This window comes from Dendrobium catenatum, unplaced genomic scaffold, assembly GCF_001605985.2.
Source record: "Dendrobium catenatum unplaced genomic scaffold, ASM160598v2 fragScaff_scaffold_1632, whole genome shotgun sequence".
Taxonomy (NCBI): domain Eukaryota; kingdom Viridiplantae; phylum Streptophyta; class Magnoliopsida; order Asparagales; family Orchidaceae; genus Dendrobium; species Dendrobium catenatum.
The window spans coordinates 838,719-856,017 of NW_021320094.1; the positions used below are offsets into that span (position 1 = coordinate 838,719).

Below are 17,299 nucleotides of genomic sequence, written 5' to 3' on the forward strand. Positions count from 1 at the left end.
GCATATCTCCACCTTGAGGACAAGGTGGATTTTTTGGGAGGGGAGTATTGTTAGACCGGTCCAGTGGACCGGTCTAGCCGGTCCAGGCGGGACCGGCTCATACGCGAACAGGGCGGAAAACCTCCGTTCGCTGGGATGCCGAGCGAGCCGCACGGTGTGAGGGAGCCAAATAGGAAAGAAATTTTGGGGAGTTAAGAGGGAAATTTGAATGTAGGGATTGTTTAGGGAATTCCTTTTGATTTGTATGCATTAAATAGCTGTTTGTCCTAGGGTTTGATCATCTTGAATTTGGCTGAAATTTGAGATCTCTTAGATTTAGGTTTTCTTTGGGCTCTAGCGGCGTCTAGAGATTTGGGAGAGATCGATCCTCCTCTCGAATTGAGGATCAATTGTATCTTTGCTGTTTTATTCATCTACTAGTGAAATACAAGAGTTTTTCTTCGTTTTTTCTCAAATTTCTCGTGTAACTCCTGTTTTTTCTGTTTTTGGGCTGTTTCCTGTTGTGGACAGCAATAAATCTGCTGGAGTTTACTGATTTTGGCTAGGAACACTTGTGAATCCAAGTGTTTCCTATCATCTTGGTGGCAAGGGATTTGGCGTTATACATTCACATGGAGTTACTAAGTTTTTTTTTTGCTTCTCTCCCTCTCCATATATCGTTTAGTACAACCACAGCAAGATGTGCAACATAGCATTTATTTTTTGAAAATATGATCAATAGGCATCCGTCCAGTATTATCTAATTATATTATTATATTGCATGGTGCTTAAAGGTCTTTTTTTATATGCAGGTGAAACAAATGGTGGTGGCTACTCTTGCTGAGTCGGGCATGAATCTTTCTGATGAAGTTATAGAAAGCATCATTGACAAGGTTCGTGCACAATGATTACATTTAAGTCCTTATATCTAATATAAGTGGTATTTTTGGTCATGGTATTCCTCCTGAATTCTTCTAATGTATGAACTATTTTGTTGCATTACATTGCTTTTTCTAGACAACCTTTATAATAACATAATCTTAGGGAACCCTTTCCTATCTGATCAGTGCATAGCTTGGTTAGCCCTTGGATTACTTTCTTTCGGTGGTTGAATCTACTTTACTGGCACCACTTGCAAACTGAACCCAAAGGAAGTTTGTAGTAGTGGGTTGATTTCAAAATGATCAGGATAGTTTGCACACATTGCTGAGCTTAGGTTTCACCATTTTGTTTGGTATTCTGGTTTAGACAACAATTTCATGTTGCTAGTTTATGAACGTATGTGGATATTTTTCTGAGTATGTATTTGTAGAAAGCTAGCCATGAATGTCATTATTCACGTATTATGCATTCGTAATGGACAATAGATGTACATCACATTGCACTAGGGAAAAACCTACAGATGCCTAATTGGATAAGTATTTTTAAGATCATATTGTACTGTTTTTTTTTTTTTTTTTTTTTTTTTCTTTTGTGTATTTTATATTACCTGATTTGATGGCCAGTTTTTTTTTTTGTTGTCTCATTAAGCATTCGTAATTTGTTGTTGTAGACATTTGAGGAAGCCGATACCAAACATGATGGAAAGATTGATAAGGAGGAGTGGCGCAGTCTTGTGTTACAACATCCCTCACTACTGAAGAACATGACCCTTCAATACCTCAAGTAAGCCATCATTCCATTGTACTTTTTCTTACTTAATATGTATATAAAGATAGTGATATAACCTATACCTCTTGTTTTTTTTTTTAAAGCACATTGCTGGTTTGAAAATCGTCAAATAATTGGAAGTGCCCTTATTTCATTTTTATAACCTATTGAACAACATGTGTTCATATGCACCGAAAATCTCTTAAGCTTGTTTGTGGACTTCGAAAATTCGTGCCCCAGTCTCTCCGCGGACCCCCCTTTGTTTCTTCTTTTTTGGATTGTCGGGAAGAGTTTTAACGAGTATGTTCCGGGGTAAATTTTTAGAAGGTATATTGGATTTTAAATAAGACACTACCTAGAGATTTCACCCTCATTTTGTGAGGACTTTATGATCTGAGTTTTGATTTCTTATAGGCGCAAGCCCCTATAATTAATTACCCTTCCCAGTAACGAGAGAGAACTTTCGATTAAGGCTAGTCGTCAAATCGATACGTGATATCTGTCATATAGTAGCAACACGGCTTAGGTATGTGAAAATTTGATATTTAAAATTAGAAATTTCATCATCTTGCACTTAAAGCGGATGGTAGGGGGAATGTGATGAGCCCGATCAAGATCCCATGGTTATGTCATCCTGAGCCATCGTGGTCCTTATTCTACTTAGTCAGAGGAGGTAGTCGACCTAACATGATAGAAGGATTCTTATCGACAGTCATGGGTTGCTTCATCCGTACCTTGTAGATCTGGGATGAGTATTTGTCCAAGGGGGACAAGTTTGAATCCACCCTAGCTAACGAAGGGTTTTGTGCCCTATCCATCATATATTATTGATTCATTACTCAATAATTTGAAGCCATTGGAGAATATACTGCCTCTAACCATGACCGTAATATAATTGTGTCATTTTATGGCAAAACTACCTGGTCAGAGGGTCTCGGTCGTAACCATGTAGCGGCGAAATCATTGGTGTGGTGCCATTTGGTGGTGAACCACCGATTAGATGACACTTGTCACGTCTGGCAAAAGATAGATTGAGAATGAATTTTAGTGATATTCTCGACTATACATTAGCTCTTTATGTGCTTGAAGTAATTTTTAATTTGTCCATCCCGGCAAACTGCTACAGTGGGTGGATGGATATTTTTGCTTTAAGCATTTAATGATTAATTTTAATTTTAAATATCTTGGTCTTGGATGATTATTTTAGAATTTTGGATTTGAATGAGCATTTGAGAGATATTACAAATGTTTGTAGTTCCCTCCAGTTGAGATTTTTTGTCAACACGATCATCATTGGGGTAATATTGTAATCACTTTAAAAGATTTGTATTTTGTTGAAGCTTGAAAGCATCGAAAAGTATAGGGTCCCCTCCAATTGAGATAAACATTCAACACGGTCATCATCAATGTTTCTAGGGGTTACATTTTTGTTGATTGAACATTGTCGACTTTATCAATTTACTAACAGAGGATCCATTTCACATCTAAATGTATTTCTTAACCCACTTAGCATCCTCATATGCCATGTGTGTACCTACGACATGCTCGTCAAGGCCCATATGCGTATATACTATTAAATGCATTTTACACGGTGCATTTATATGATTGTTATATGTATGCATGATATTATAGGAATGAAGCCCTCTGTATATTGCAAATGCATATGGGAGGATACTTAGGAGTGTAATTACAATGTCAAATGACATGCTTGAATAAATCCTCTACATCGTAACAATGCATGCAAAAGGTCATTTTAAATTATAATTGCACTGTCAAATGACATGTTTAAAAGAAACCCATTGCATCCTAACTATACATGCAGGAGGTCATTTTAACATGCAATTGTAATATCAGATGACATACTTGAATGAAAAATCTCTGCATCTTACAAATACACGCATGATGTCATTTTTAACTGTGAATGCAATGTCAACTGACATGCTAGAATGAAACCCTCTACACATTGCTAATGCATGCATATTATGGAATACACATCAATGCGTATTGTAATATATGCGTGGTGGTGTTTTCATTTTTAAATGTAGTTGACTGTATAGACAACTATTGCTGCAAAATGCGTGGGATTTTATTTTGGGCTTTGTTGACGTCTTCTGTCCACTTGTACGAATGTTGCAGATCCAATGATGTTTAGTTTCAGTTGCCCACGGTTTTTACTACTGATTCTCTGCTTTTGCTTACATGTGAATTGTAGCATTGCATCTTGAATAGTCATGAGATACTTCATTGATCTGATTCAACCTCCATCTCCTTGTTCTTCGAGAGATCAGATCCACGAATCATCTAACCTTTGCTTAGACCGGACGAGGACATCCAAGTAGCATAAGGTCATTTTGTGATAGTTGATGTATCATAATCTGATGAGACCAAAGGCTCGGTTGATGAGCTGTTGGCTCTCCTCGTCTTCAATTTGCCACACGGTATTCTCTTCGAAGCATGAACATGACAAATCACCGGGTAGTTGTTAGTATGCCAACGCCATTCTAGAATTTGATATGCATATGGGATGTAGAAGCTTCTCCCATAGTCCTCAACATGGCAACCATGAGCATCTTTCTCCAATTTATAGCTACAAAAAATTAATGGTGTACGTGTAGGACATCAAGTTGTGAGGTGTGATCTCTGGGTATTTGTCCTTTATTCAAATAATACGACATTTCTCCAGAAACCCTGGTATTTTTGAAGATATGATAGAATGAGACATTTTTTCTTTAACTGCTCATTCTTTGACTCTACAGAATTGTTCATAGAGTTATTCAACTTCGCATGCTTAATATCATAGTTAGGATCTACATCAATGGGCTTCCTCTTTATCCAAGTTTGCCTTTTTCTCAGCTGTCATTATTAGAACATCCAAAATTAATAATCGGAGGATTTAGTTATATTTGATCAACGATACCTTCATCTCTGGTAGAATAGACGCGCTTCTTTTGCTATTATCTGTGAGAAAATTTCCCTGACTGCATATATAATATATTCTACTACCGTCCATAGGCAGTCTGTTGTAGCATGATGGGTCACCTATTGTTATTTGCAAGTGTTGCTACAAATCACTTGCCACTTCAGTGGTTCGTAGGTGCTTACATCTATTGCAATCCGCTTGCATTTGTTGTATATTTAAGTTCATATAGAACCCCCATTATATTTATAACATAGAAGTGGTTCGTAGGTGCTTACATCTATTGCAATCCGCTTGCATTTGTTGTATATTTAAGTTCATATAGAACCCCCATTATATTTATAACATATTTTTCGTCATTGATTGCCTTCAAATCAGTGCATTCACCAATGATTTGATGTTGGATGCCGGCTGAACCTTGATAGATCTTTCACTATACTTGCAAGCATTATCATCTCAACCTTTGCTTGCAGGTTATTTATATCTGAAGGTCTCCCGCGACGAGTCCCTTGCTCGTTCGTTGATATTTATTTGAATGATCAGAATTATTATTTGGTATTTGTATTTTCAATTTTATTGTGCATTTTAAAGTTTAGGGTCCAGTTCCTTGATGTTCATTAATGTTATGTTCCATGAGTTATGTTGCATTTAGGTCCCCCATTCAGTTGGAATTTCTGCAGTATAACGGTGTCTCTCCCATTTAGGGGAAATTTGGGGAGTCTTAGCCTTCCCTCCACGTTAAGAAAGCGAGCACGATCGGTGTCTGATGACATCGCGGCCGCGATCTTCAATCTCACCACGTCAATAAAAATATGCATGGGTCTTCAGGGGTACCGATTTAAAAAATGCACAGTTCTTTTCCCACAGGCACTGAAGCTCGTATATATGTTCTTAATTTTTTGCCCCGCCGCGTTAAAAAAAGTGCACACAAGGATTACCTCCCACTGTGCTAAGAAAAGTACGCATTGGTGATTGCTTGCCACGCTACAAGCATCGAGGACAAGATTTGGGTTATACCTTTGCAGTCCAGTGCTGGCGGAACCGTCGGGATGACAACGACGAATATCGATAAAAAAATATACAAAGATATTTTTTATTCTTTTTTCGTTTTTTTTTTTCCTTTTCTTTTTTTTATTTTTCTTCTTTCTTTTATTTTCTTTTTTATAATAATAATAATAATAATAATAATAATAATAATAATTAATATTATCAATATTAGTAATTAACAATTAATAATAGTAATAATAATAAAAATATAAGAGATGGAGAGAGAGAGAGTTTACCTAGTTGAACTCGACGGGAAGGATTTGGGAAGTAGGGAGGTGCGCCGGCGTGGATTGAAGACTGTAGCTATTCCTATGGTCGAAAGGATATTCTGTCGCAGCTAGCTTGGGGCGGGCCGATCGGCATGCCAGGGAGCTGGGTCGGAAGGGCTATTGGGACCTGGAGAGCTGCTGCAAGTGGTCCTGATGGCTGGAGGCGGTTGTAGGGTGTTCGAGCGTGAGATCCGGCGGGTTTGCCAGTCGATTCTTGCGGCTATGGGTTCAGGAGGCCTGCGGCTATGAGGATTAGATAGGGTCTGACTGAGGGAATGGAGGGTTTGACCTGGCTAGGTGGATGGTTCGACAGTTAGAGGCCTCGGAGGTTTGCAGCTGTGAAGTGGAGGCAGAGGAAGGAATCAAAGCGACGTGCAATCAGAAGAAGGGTGATGATCAGGCAAGGTCTTGTAAGATCAGAACTGGTCCAGTCGCGGGTTGCTAGCATATACGAGGTTGGCACGGGAGTCAAATGCGCGCAAGGGGTCGAGATTGCTGTCGAGTTTATTGGAGGATTGAAGGTAGGAGTTGCGTTCGATCGGGGCTGGTGTCACGTGGGTCAGAGGGGTGTGGCGCTTGACTAGCTCAGCTACAGAAAGTGTCGAACTAGTAGGGTGGTTGTTCGAATGGGATTGATGGGTGTTTGAACGAAAGGGAAGAGCAATGGGATCGAGAGAGCTCCTATCGTCAATGAGATCATGTGTGGGGAAAAGATCAGAACGAAGAAGGCTTCGTTTGATTCCTTTTGAATAACGAGGCATAGACGTACGTAGATCATGCAGAGGTCGTGTGAAGCTTGCCGTCGACGTGAGGAGCTCATGGCCGGACGTCCGAACGGTACTCAGGTGAGACTGATTGGATTTATTTTGATTGATTTTTATTTATTTTATTTTATTTTATTAATTTGAATTTTTAAATTATTAATATAATATTAAAATATTATTATAACTAAACATCAGAATTTAAATAACATAAATTTTTATCTTGATTTATATGTCATTTCTCGAAATCCACACGTCATTGCCTCGGAAACTGCTATGATTTCCTCACGCAATTTTTTGTTGAGCGAAATTTTTGTCGTTTTTAGATGAATCGAACATTCCGAACCCAATGGTAAAGTCCATTTTGCGATCGGACATCATTTGGTAGCATCGCGCGTTGTTTTTGAGTGTCGATCGTTGACTTTGACCGATCTCGTCCAATTTTCTGCGAGGGGTTTCCACTTAGGGGAATTCGATGTTTTGATTGCAATGTGGCAATCCATTTGAAGATTGGAGGTCGCTTGACTCTTCAAGTGACACATCATGCACACTAGCCATCATTTTTGTCCCCGATTTTGCTCTTTTACTTGCGTACTTTTTTTTTTTTGGGGACATTTAGGCCATTTAAGGCAAACTCACACACACAACACATACACAAAGACTCGAACCCAAGACCTCTTAGTTGGAAGCATAAGCTCTCAACCAACAAGCCAAGGTGAGCTGTGTACTTGCGTACTTGGTGTCTAGGTCAACATTGTTACATATATTTTTTGTTATATTATTCTCGTTGACACCATTTTCTTGTTTCATGATTTGTGATGGTTGACTTAGCATGTCATAACATAGCAAAATTAAGTGCTGTGAAAGGCGCTCGTGAGCTTATATGGTGCGATCTTCTTTCTCCGCACTTTTTTGGAGTCTCAAGAAAAGAACACTAAGTAGCATGGAGTTTCAAAGACATATTAGGATAAGATCTTAAATTTCCCCCAATCAATTGATAAGGCCAACTATGATTAATTTAATCATGAAGGATTGAGGTTTTTTATGGGCACAAATCCCTATGTTCAATTATCACCGAGACCCGACGCTTGCGAACACTCTTATTAATAATTTAATAATTAGGGGATTTACAAACATACCACACAATGCATATATATTAACATATCTAGCATCTAAAATTTGATATTTACTTATATAACACCTAAATATTGGAATCACATAAAATATATTACTATTATTAACTTTATTAAAGTAAAACACCTTTTTTTTTATGTTATATCTTTTGATGTGATTGAGATATTAAGATATTGTATAAGTAAATATTAGATATGTAAATATATAAGAATTATGTGGTATATATGTAAATTCCCCTTAAGACTATCATTTTGTTATGATTTAGTTGTTGGTAATTGGGCTTATATATGAGTGGATTTAATGAGATGAATGATCAGCTTGATTAAGATCACTGTTTCTTATTTTATCAAGTAACTTTGCACTAGCAAATCCTGTTGGGCTCAAGTGCTCTGAGACATCATAATGTCCTGCTCACATGCCCAGCCAATCCAAAAATGAGATTTGTATGCTACTCATCACTTACAGGAAAGCATGCTGGGCATTTTAAATCCTCCCTATTTTATGTTCTATATTTCTACATAAGTACATCTTAGACTTCGTTTAGGACAACTTTCTTACTACTTCTTAAAACAGTATTCTAGTAAAAAAAATTATTTTTACTAAAACATCGTTTTAAGAAGCAGTAAGAAAGTCGTCCAAACAAAACCTTAATAACCATCATGCTGCATAGTCTCTTAGACCATCTCCAACTGAAAAACTCATTTACATTTCAAAATACAGTAATACTCTAAATTGCAGTAATTCAGCTCCAACCGAACTTTATTTCATAACATCAATAAAGAAGGTGAAAAAATGGCGTTCGTGAATAGTGCGACGCCTCATCTCGCGCAAAATGCCACTGAATATGAGGTTCGGTTGGAGCTCACGGCGACTACAATGCTCGTTTGGCATACGGTTGGAGATGGATTGTCTAGATCATAATGCCAAGTGAAAATGTTTTATGAAATTTATTATTAAGCTAAATGGATTGTGTTCTGTGAGCAGGGATATCACTACAACATTCCCAAGTTTCGTTTTCCACTCCCAAGTCGATGATACCTGATGATCAAATGCAAATGAAATTCGAAGACGAGTTATTTGTGTTTGTTTTCTAAACGTAGTAGATAAATTGTTGTGGTGGAATTATTTGTATCGATTATATATATATGTAAGAGTCATACTAATTTTGTTTTCTCTCAGGGAGAAATTCATTTCTATTATTGATATTCATTTTATATTTGTTTTCTGTATAAATTATATTGCTTAAAATATTTCTCTAACTCAATTTTAACTGAAGAATTGATACATAAGGGCATCTCCATCCGAATCCGTTTGCTTGCAGCCGCATTTTTGCGGCTATGAACAGTGTGACGTTAACATTGACCTTAATTTTTTTTTAAATTATAAAATTATTAAATTTTATGATTTTGATTCTAAATATGTTAGTTTAACTTGTGTTCTTAGTTTTTTAATTTAAATATATTTAATTTTAGTGTTATTAATCTATTAAAAATAGGTTTTTCATTTTAAATATAATATTTTTGGTGTTGGAAATGAAATTCAATTGGAGATAAATTATTATTTAATATAAATGTTACTGTATTTTAAATTAAAAATAATTTTTTTTGGTTGGAGATGTCCTAAAACAGCAAGAAAATTTTAATTTTCAAACAAATTCATTGCTAACTTTTCACAATCTTTTGTTTAAGCTAAATAAATATTACATCAATATAGATTCACTTCATGATATGTGATGAATCATTTATTATAGAGTAAAAATTCAAAAGAAGAGCAAAATAATATTCCTGATGATGTTATAACATATATAAAAGGCTATGAAAAAATTGTCATAATATTTTAATATAAATTATATTATGACTAATTTAAATATTATTAAATTTATTTTAAAATTAATATAAATTTAATTTTTGATGTGAAATATTAATATTAAGATAGATCCAATAATTTTTAAATTTATTTTGATACAATTTGTATAATAGTATCCTAATATATGTGCATGCAGGATCCCAATTTCAGTGGATCTATATATGTTGGTTAGCATGAATAAAATATTATCTACATTATCTTATTCATAAATCATAGCAGTCCAGCTCAGAGACAGTACCCCGAATTATTGCAATTGAAAGTTTTTTTTTTCTTTTTCATTTTGGTTTTTCTGATTTGAATAGGAAAGATGGCAATATCATTTTTGAAAAAAACTGTCATGTTTAGACCAAAAAATAAAGATAAAATTTAAAATTTTAAGACCTGCTTTGAGATAATTATAATATATAAATAATTTATATTATAATTGTTGCGTCTTGGAATATTTGCGGTGGCATAGAAATATAAAGTTTAACGTCTTAGCTTTGTAAGAAGATTCAGCACACAAACATATGAAAGAGAGGGTGTAGTATTTATAAGAGACACCGATATTTTTATGTAGAAAGCCCTAAAAAGGGGAAAAATTAAGAGGTCTAACCTAGTTTGAATGAATTCACTAGTATTTGCAGTTGATTACAAATGAGGATCTTCCTTGGGAGAATGCCTTAGCTTGATGTAACAAATATACATCAAATAGAGTGTGTTACATGATAGGATTTGAAATAATAACTATTGATACATCTATTTGATCAGTAGAACCATAATCGACAGGCGACAGAGGTTGGAAAGAGCGTAGTCTAGTGACAAAAGTTCAGCTTATTTGATATCTAAAATGCATATAATTAATTCCAATTAAACCGAGGCGGGTTATGTAGTGTCTATCGAACATATCGAGTTCGAATTGGACTCAAATCGAGCCCAAATAAACTCAATGATGTTCGATTACACTCACATACGAAATCAAATTGGATTTGATGAATCGTGTTCGGTTTGGGTCGGGTCGAGTCAGTGCTATCTCATCGGGTGTCCAGCTATGAGAAATCATGCCAATGGACATGTCTACACCAGGCTACGAAGACCTAGACACTATGAATTAGTTTAAGTAATTATTCTCATACAAAAATAAGATCAACAATTAAAATACTTTTAACTAATTTTTCCCTTGAAACTATAAATGCATTTTAGATATCAAATATGGGCATTAGGCTTCTAACTTGGCTGTGTTCTCTTGATATGCTTTGCAAACAAAGAAAACAAAAAGTTCCCAGACAACATGGTTATTTTTTCATTAACATTTTTATATAGAGCTTCCCAAGATCGTAGTCTTGGGGGAAGGCTCGTCATCGGACTTCTGCGCGTCGTCGGATGCCAAACTTCCGCCCGTCGTAAGATTTCTACTTGACGTCGGACTTCCACCCGTCGTTGGATTTCTACCTAACGCCGGACTTCCGCTGTTGCTGGACTTCTGTCCATCACCAGACTTCTACCTAGCGCAGGACTTCCGTCCGTCGCCGAACTTCTACCGGATGTCGGACATCCACCTGTCGCCGGATGTCTACCCAATGCTGGGCTTCCGCCTGTCAACAGTCCTTCTAACCTCCATCGCCAGACAACGGTCTTTCCTACTTGCAAAGACATCTCTATTGTATGGCGAATGGTTACACCAATGCACACACATTGTAAACTAATATTTTTTTTTTACCCAAATATATATGATATGATGCTTAGTCATTGGCCTTAGGATAGTGCACATACAAATTATTGGCCTTGTTGGCTGAGACTTGCCCCCTCTATGAACCTTAGAGATCTCCACGATCACCTAGGCATGTAGTTTAGGCCCACCTATTGTGTCATGTGCATCGATGTTTTCTGGCACGAAGTAGACGCCCTAGGATGTTTTTCTTTGAGATTTTAAAATGTTTAAATAACTCTAAAATTATATCTTTAATTATTTTTAGCTTTCAAATATTGTGTCTTTAAACATAATGAGGCTGAGTTAGTTATGATAGAGCTCAATTACCTTTTTTTATTAAATTTCCGAAGTATTGCAGAACTCAGCTACATTTTGAGCATCTTGTTATTATTTGTTTGTTGATGATTTATATGTTTACTATGATTGTGCATTAAAACTGCATTACCTTTTTAGATTTTCTTACTTTATTTTGCTTGGAGGTGGCTCGAACAGAGTCCTATTTATGTTATTAGGATGCTAAATTTTCTATAAAGTTAAAATTTTCTTTAAACAAGATTAAAATGAACTTAAGATTTAGAATCAATCCACTTTTAAAAAAAGCATTGCATGACCTCTCGTGGGTCACTCTTTAAAATTCAATTGATATTTCAAACATAGCTCACTTCACAGTGACAGTGACTAATGGTTAGTTCTGATTAGCCCTATCTATGCATGCAAAGCTTGAGTCAAAGATTTTCTTTACCTTTTGCATATTATAGTATCATTCATGATGAGGCTCAATATTCTTTCTCCTTCTATGCATGAAGTTAATATTCTTTCTCCTTCTATGCATGAAGTTGAGATTGAGACGCTAGATGGAGTCTAACTGGTACTCTTTTTCGAGAAAGGTAGTAAATCTAGGTCGAGGCCGCCTAGATACCTGGTGGGGTTTAAGTTATAAATCTTCTCGCGGTGTCTTACATTAGCTAGGTCATGGGCGTTAATGCCAAGTGTACAATACATCATTTGTAAATCTATGGTCAAAGGCTGGCGGTATAAGCATATCATTATATGCCTTATCGTTGAGTAGATTCTCAATTCTTTGGAAGCTATAAATTTCACATATCCGCATCATTTTGATGACTCCGCTTCCATCTCTCTCACACTTGCTTGATATAAGATGATTCTCTCCTAATTTCTCCTTTTTTAACAGGGCAAGAAATTATATGATCATTGCATGTTGAATAGCCCGATTGAGCCGATCTTCATTTAGATTATAAGACTAGATAATGCATTATGTGTCAAACTTAGAAGAGAATAAAATAGCTTCCTCGAGGGTAATCTTAGATCGAAGCCTAAGATGTAATTAACTACGAGGGCTTGCACCCGTGAAAAATCGAGGCCAACATTAAAATAGACCTCATTAAAGCCAATGTATCGAATGAAATAAAATCTCGTGACTATTGAATTATAAATATTATTATCAATCAAGATGTGTAATCGAGAGCCGCTACTCACCATGAATAATCATATGTATAATTTTATCTACTCTCCCATTGACATGCTCACATAGGGTATAAAGGTCTAGGACCATTCTGTCCTACGAGAAAATGCGATCTTACCATTTGCAACGCTAATATTGACTTCAAAATGTGGAATATAACATAACTAACATTTGAAAAGTACTCTCTCCATAGTTCCAAAAACTTTTGCAATATTTGCAATATTACAGTTTAAATAGTTCGCAAGCATTGAAGTTTCCCGTTAATCTGAACAAACTTACAACTCATCATTCTTCAAACGAGCAACATAATGATATCCTCAAAAGCAATAAAAACAAAAAAAAAAACCTTAAGGAACTGAAGTTAAAGCACGATAAGAGGGAAAAGAAAAAGGTCTATTTATAGTTTAACTGCAGGAAAAATATTTGTAGTTAGTCCTCACGCCAGTTGAATTTACAGCTCTCATTGCAACATTTGTAAAAGGATGTCATTGGTTCATCCGCAGATCGGATCTGCATCTGTTTGAAGTATGCCTCTCCATGATTACACCTCGGGCAACTTGCTGCAATACAAAATGAAGAAAAAAAAAATTAACAATCACAAGGCAGCACAAAATATTCCATTGGCTAAAATATTGGAATGATCTTAAAAAAAAAAAAATTTCCAGCTAAACGTATTGTAAATGCAAATAGACCAGTGGTTGGTGGTTGGGTTGGGAGGTTTCAACTTTCTTACTGCTTCTTAAAGCTACTTTCTAATAAAAAAATTAAAATTTTTGTAATAAAAAGCTGTTCTAAGAAGCAGTAAGAAAGGCGTCTCGAACGAAACCTTTTTATCTCCCCTCCATCAAGCTGAACTCGAAGGACTAACAGCTTAAAAATTTTACATTTCGTTTGCTAACCATTAAAAAACTATCATAATCAATACAAATGGCAAACAAATAATACTGCTAATTTAGCCCAGAGTATTAAGCAAATTTGTTGGGCAACAGACTCAAAGAAAGTTGCTAATAAATAATAGTGAATCCACTGTATTATGCGACAAACATGCCTCAGAGGCTACATGTGGGTGTTAGGTTTAGGTGTCATCTAGGCTTGTTGAGTTTACATGAGTGCTCAACCCTTCTGTCAGGGAATTTGAGAAACTCAATTTTGAGAGGAGTCACAAAGGAGATACAATTATACAAAACTATAATGACCTGTTATTAAGGAGATTTATAAGTATTTTGACTCTAATTTTATTAAGATATGTTGAAGATTTTAAATAAGTGAATTTCTAGATAAATATAAATAATTTTGATTATTGGAAAAATATTAATTTGAGCAAAAAATTGTTCCGAAATAGGTTATTTTAAATAATTCTAAGTCAAAATTTAAACTAAAGTTAGATTTTAAATCACCTCATTAAAACACTTACAAATATGTGTTTAAATAGGATAAGTGCAGTGACAAAATGAGGGAGTTGGGATGTGTGTATTATCATGTGCTTTGAAATTTTGGTTGATGTGTAATTGGCAGAGAGAGCAAACCTTATGAATGTAAATATAGAGGATAGCTGCGGTGGTGCTTTTGGTTTTCAAGAACAAGTAAAGGATCTTTTGATAATTAAAAAGAGAGAAAGTTAGGAAAAGGAGCAAGAAAGAACTGGCTGAATGAAAAGTTAATTTTTGTGGGTTAGTATCATCGTAACTTGGCGAAAGCTTAGGTGCTAGCATGCTAGCAATTTTGTGTTGAATCCATAAACATGTAAGGAGGCCCCCTTTTTGAAAATTTTAAGTTTGTCTTAGTTAAATCTTCTAAGGTTTATTATATCTCATGTTATTCTCTCTTTTATTTATCATAAGAGATTTAAGGCTTCTCCTTTGTTGTGAAATTAGATAAATTTGGGATTAGAAAAGCCAATTTTCTCATTTCTTTGTTTATTTGCATACCCATATGATTTATATATGGTAGATTGGATGTTCTATCTTTGGATGTAGACTATTATTTTAGCCAAATCACATAAATCTTATTATGATGTTTGATCTGTTTTATCTCCCTTTGTGTGTTTATCATATGCGCTCTTAATAGGTGCCTTCACATTAAGGTTTTGGCCAACTCCTTCAGCTAAGAAAATATTACTTGCAAACAAATTAAATAAAATGGAAATGCACCAGACTGATTAACGAACTACTCATATTTTAAAAGTAGTTACCTGTTGTTTTGGGAGCATATTTCATGTCATCTGCTCCAAAGATGGGCTCGACCTCTTTATTTACTAGTACTCCCTTGCGGACTATCTAAAACGTCAAAATGACAAGCACTACAAGGCATGAAATTCAAAAAATTAAGATTTGAAAAAATGAATCAGCTTTTTAGTTTACCTTGACATTGATTGGACAGACATACGGACAAGCAGGGCAGAAAAATCTGGTTTTGCGGTTACCACTTGCAGCTTCAAGCTCCAATAATATAGCACAGTTAGGGCAGAACTCCATTGCCATTGACATTTTGATCAATTAATTTGAACCTCTGTTCCCCTCTTTCCAGTATGTAGATGTAGGATGACCTCGAATGCAACGGCTAAAAATTGGTAATCCAGAGTTCAAGGCCACAAAAGTGCAATAAATTAGTAGCAGCTTTTGAAACGAAGACTCGACTGAAAATGAAACTACTGTCATTAAAATTTTGCATGCAATACTACAATGTTCTCAATTTTAGACAAAGAAAACTCAAAATATACAGAGGGAAGGGAAATGAGAAAGCTTTCTGTGAATTCTATCGGAATGGCTACATGAGATAGAGAGTTGCTGGTAGAAGAGTTGGAATTGGGTGAAGGTCAATCAAGGAAACATACGGGGAAAAAACCTCATGTGTGTAACAGAGAGAGAACTGGGTAAGGGCAGAAATGTGAGAAATCCCATGAGGGGTAACGAAGGAGAGAGAGAGAATTGGGAAGGCTATATGGAAAATTCCAGTAATTTTTCCTTGCAATCCATTAATTGGAAATAGCAACTCTTTAACTTTCAACCAACACTATATCAGATTTGGTAACATTAAAAGGCCTAATCTTCCTATATTAGTTCCTCCTAAAAGCTTCCCCTCATCCCTAATCTTCCAATATCACTTTTTTTCTCTTCAACCCCTCACACCCCTCAAGCATATATAAATCAATTAAATTTGACAACTCCTAGGATTAAATAAATATGAGATTTATATGAAAATAATAGGAAAATAGGATTTAAGGAAGCATTAAGATTTACACAGGGGGCCTGTTTAGATGCAGGTTTTAGGTCAGATTTAGGGAAGAATTGAGCGAAATTCTGCCAAACGCCAAAAAATAAAAACTTAGCCATCTCCAACCGAAAAACTCAATTTTCCTCCAAAATACAGTAATACTCCAAAACTCCAACCGAACTCCATTTTTTACCCAAAAAAAAAAAGAACACTGTGTGTATACTTTCTTCCTCATACTTTATTCTAATTTAGCGTGTGAACACCCTCACGTAATGGCGTGTGTTTTGACGATCGGATGGCAAAGAAGTGTTAGGCGTTCGTTCGACTGGCGGTAAGTCCAATCTCTACCTCACGGCATTTTCGCCATTTTTGCACAATATCCCTGATTTCGTAAATCCGACTTTTTTTGCGGAAATCGTAAATCCGACCGAAGAAGGACGCGAAAGGGGAGAAATATCGTTACCTTCGGGGCGATCTCCCTGCGCGACTTCCGACCCAGCAGGAATAAAGTCGGAGGAGGTGGCAGAGAAGTATCGACTACTGTAATTCGCGCGAAGCAGAACAGCAACAATATAAATGAAGAAGTGGAGAAGCAAACCCCAGACAACTACCCCCACGCGAACCAGCGAAGCGTAAACTCTACCTCGCGCTAAATCTAACTTGCTGCCAAACAGCCCCTAAAGCTAGGCAAATTATTACGTCTCATATCCGTATTCGTCCGGACAGTAATTCAGATGTGGGGTGTCATCAAAATACATTGAGATTCAATATATTCGGATGATGTGACGCGTCTAAATTGTATGTCCGGACATCCGGTTCTAAATCCTACTAACCCTTGCAACAAAATGGCTAGTATTTAACTGAACCCAAATATATGGTAACTGTCATAATGATGAGTAAAATATCTGTAAAATCTGGAATTTATAATAAAAAAACACTAAAGCTAGTGAAATCATCCACATGAATGATTTCAAAAAATCTATTTATAATAGTCTATAACGGGGTAAATAGAGGAAAACACCCAGATTAGAAGGAAAAATGTAGAGAATGTAAAGTATTTTATGTGTATATTTTGATAATATTATTATTTGATTTGATGTAGTGCAATATTTTAGTATTTTTGGAATTCATCATATACTTTATTTTTGTGTATTTGAGATTCCTCCACTTTGAGTGAGTTCTAAATACACCAAAAATTTATTGTAATTGCATGTGTCGAACGCCATCGCCGACTACCGCTACCACCGTCGGCCACCATCGCCCACTACCACAACCACCGTCACCCACTGT

The 17,299-nt window shown here is 35.9% G+C and overlaps 2 protein-coding genes across 2 annotated transcripts in view; one reads left to right on the forward strand and one right to left on the reverse strand.

Moving 5' to 3' along the window:
- The window catches only part of LOC110099036 (calcineurin B-like protein 3), a 36,708-nt gene extending 27,733 nt beyond the window's left edge, over nucleotides 1-8,975 (forward strand). Inside the window, exons 7-9 of the mRNA XM_020826049.2 lie at nucleotides 792-872; nucleotides 1,532-1,644; nucleotides 8,742-8,975. Of these exons, the coding sequence (XP_020681708.1) occupies nucleotides 792-872; nucleotides 1,532-1,644; nucleotides 8,742-8,799 (252 nt within the window). The 3' untranslated portion in view covers nucleotides 8,800-8,975. The remainder of the gene's footprint in view (nucleotides 1-791; nucleotides 873-1,531; nucleotides 1,645-8,741) is intronic.
- Nucleotides 8,976-12,961: 3,986 nt separating this feature from the next.
- LOC110099030 (DNA-directed RNA polymerase III subunit RPC10) lies at nucleotides 12,962-16,672 on the reverse strand. Its single transcript, XM_020826042.2, has 4 exons — nucleotides 16,473-16,672; nucleotides 15,157-15,355; nucleotides 14,988-15,072; nucleotides 12,962-13,356 (listed from the first exon to the last, which is right to left on the reverse strand). Exons 2-4 carry the CDS (start codon nucleotides 15,280-15,282, stop codon nucleotides 13,226-13,228), a joined length of 342 nt encoding a protein of 113 aa, XP_020681701.1. The 5' UTR covers nucleotides 15,283-15,355; nucleotides 16,473-16,672; the 3' UTR covers nucleotides 12,962-13,225.
- Between the last annotated feature and the right edge of the window lie 627 nt (nucleotides 16,673-17,299).